The sequence below is a fragment of the Gadus chalcogrammus genome, chromosome 7 (assembly GCF_026213295.1).
Source record: "Gadus chalcogrammus isolate NIFS_2021 chromosome 7, NIFS_Gcha_1.0, whole genome shotgun sequence".
NCBI lineage: Eukaryota > Metazoa > Chordata > Actinopteri > Gadiformes > Gadidae > Gadus > Gadus chalcogrammus.
The window spans coordinates 26685554-26687569 of record NC_079418.1 but is presented as its reverse complement, the minus strand read 5'-3'; the positions used below and the strand labels follow the sequence as shown (position 1 = coordinate 26687569).

General features: G+C 41.1%; 1 protein-coding gene across 2 annotated transcripts in view; it reads right to left on the bottom strand.

Moving 5' to 3' along the window:
* acsl6 (acyl-CoA synthetase long chain family member 6) overlaps positions 1-1154 on the bottom strand; it is a 30832-nt gene extending 29678 nt beyond the window's left edge. For both annotated transcript variants that reach the window (XM_056594528.1, XM_056594527.1), the window contains exon 1: positions 412-1154. Coding sequence is in view for 1 of the 2 variants with exons in the window: in XM_056594527.1 (XP_056450502.1) it covers positions 412-457 (46 nt within the window). In the remaining variant the exon portion in view is untranslated. The remainder of the gene's footprint in view (positions 1-411) is intronic.
* Between the last annotated feature and the right edge of the window lie 862 nt (positions 1155-2016).

The following is a 2016-nucleotide window of genomic DNA, read 5'->3' as shown; positions in this document are numbered from 1 at the left end:
ACGAAATAGCACTACAGGTTATAGGCCTATGCAATTATGCCGTGCATTGCTAAGCGTTGTTCTAGCCACGTTGAGTTCAATTATAGCCTGGATGTGTTTAACCGATTTATTTTACAATGCCTAAACGTTTTTATTATTATTATTAATAATAATATCATTATAAAGGTATACGCTTAAATGCTCACAAATGTAGGCTGTAGGCCTACATCAAGAATATTTAGATTTAGTAGAAACCTGCAGTCACTGAAATATTACCAAGAAGGCTACCATGCATAACCGAAAACGCCGGTAATGCAACGACAGGCAATTGATCCAGCTCGACCCATGGTTGCACGAAGGCATACATCATCCATAATGCAAAACCCTATAGAGGAAAAAGGAGACAAAGGAAATATATATTAAAAAACTCACCTAATATAATCCACAGCGACCCAGAGACCAATACGAAGGCGAGCATGTCTGTCTCATTGAGTCTGCTGTCGCAGCACACGGTACCGGTATAAAAAAAAAAAGGGGGAGAAAAGATGCAGCATCGACTGCAGTGACACGCCGACAATCTGGAAGATAAGGGGGCGCCGGTTTTATTTTACACGAAGCAGCACAGTGGGGAGACCTCGTCAGTGACAGACGACGTCCAACCAGTTCATAGTTTATCTCTGAAAGAGCGCAGCCGGTAGCGGTTTTTCTTCCTACTCTATTCGAGCATCATCCCCGAGGTTTCCTCCGACTTCACCTAGCTAGCTAGCCACGCTGCGCAATGTCCTCCCCCAACTGGGAGGCTTGTAGGTCAGACGTAAGCAAGGTGATTGGGGATAACTATGGTGGAGGACGCAAAGAGATAAACCGATAAAGATGGCCTGGGTTCTAGCCCAACGAGGCTTCCTTTATATGGCGACTATTTGGAAGTGGATGGTTGTTCTTGGATATGCGCTATTAACGTTAACAATACATTTGTATCCAAGAGTCGTATTAGTATCGAGTCCTTGGCACTGCATAGCCTACTAAGCACTTAAGTGGTATTTACTTCGGTAATAACATTGTTACGGTCTTCAACAGGCATGTGTATATGCGTATGTAATGGTTAATGCGCTATGTATTTTATCAATCATCTGTTTGGTCCGAGGTGGATCACACCACGATGACAAAATGCTCTTACATCTGATTCCTTATAGGCTAATAAAGCCAGGCAGGAACAGCTTTGACACACAGTAACCTCGCGTGTTAGTCACATGACAGACCATGACACGCCCACTGAACTGATATAACCTTGAGAAACCATTTCTTTACTAAAGAACAACATATTTGCACATTTTGGTACCGTGTTAAATACACGACTGCAGGGCCTGCACACTAATACATGCACATTGGATTATGAGTTTAGGCTATTCTTGTTTGTAAATTTAATATTTTTGGTTCTATCACGTGTCTGGTCACATTCCCACATCCACATCCTGCCTTATCATTCCCCTCTTCCGCTGCACAGTAAATACATACAATGTATGAAGGTTTGCTGTGGCTGTCTGTAAGTATTAAGTATAAAGCTTTCCAAGAGTTGAAGAAAACCACTCACATAACCATTAAATTGGGCAAAATCTCTCTCTCTCTCTCTCTCTCTCTCTCTCTCTCTCTCTCTCTCTCTCTCTCTCTCTCTCTCTCTCTCTCTCTCTCTCTCTCTCTCTCTCTCTCTCTCTCTCTCTCTCTCTCTCTCTCTCTCTCTCTCTCTCTCTCTCTCTCGCACACATACAAAGAACTCGACTTTTAGACAATCAGAAGAGACTAGCAAGATTCTCCCCTAATATGTTTTTATTATATCTTCATGATTGTTACCATTCAACAATCAATGATTGTTGAATGGCAACAATGTCAATAACATCAAATATTAAGTAGGACCTATGTGTATGTATTGTTGTGTCTGAAGGTATACGTATGTCTACATGTATACATAGCCATATATACTTATCAATATCATAAAACAAACAAATTTGTTGGAAATAATCGACAAAATGACTATGTTTC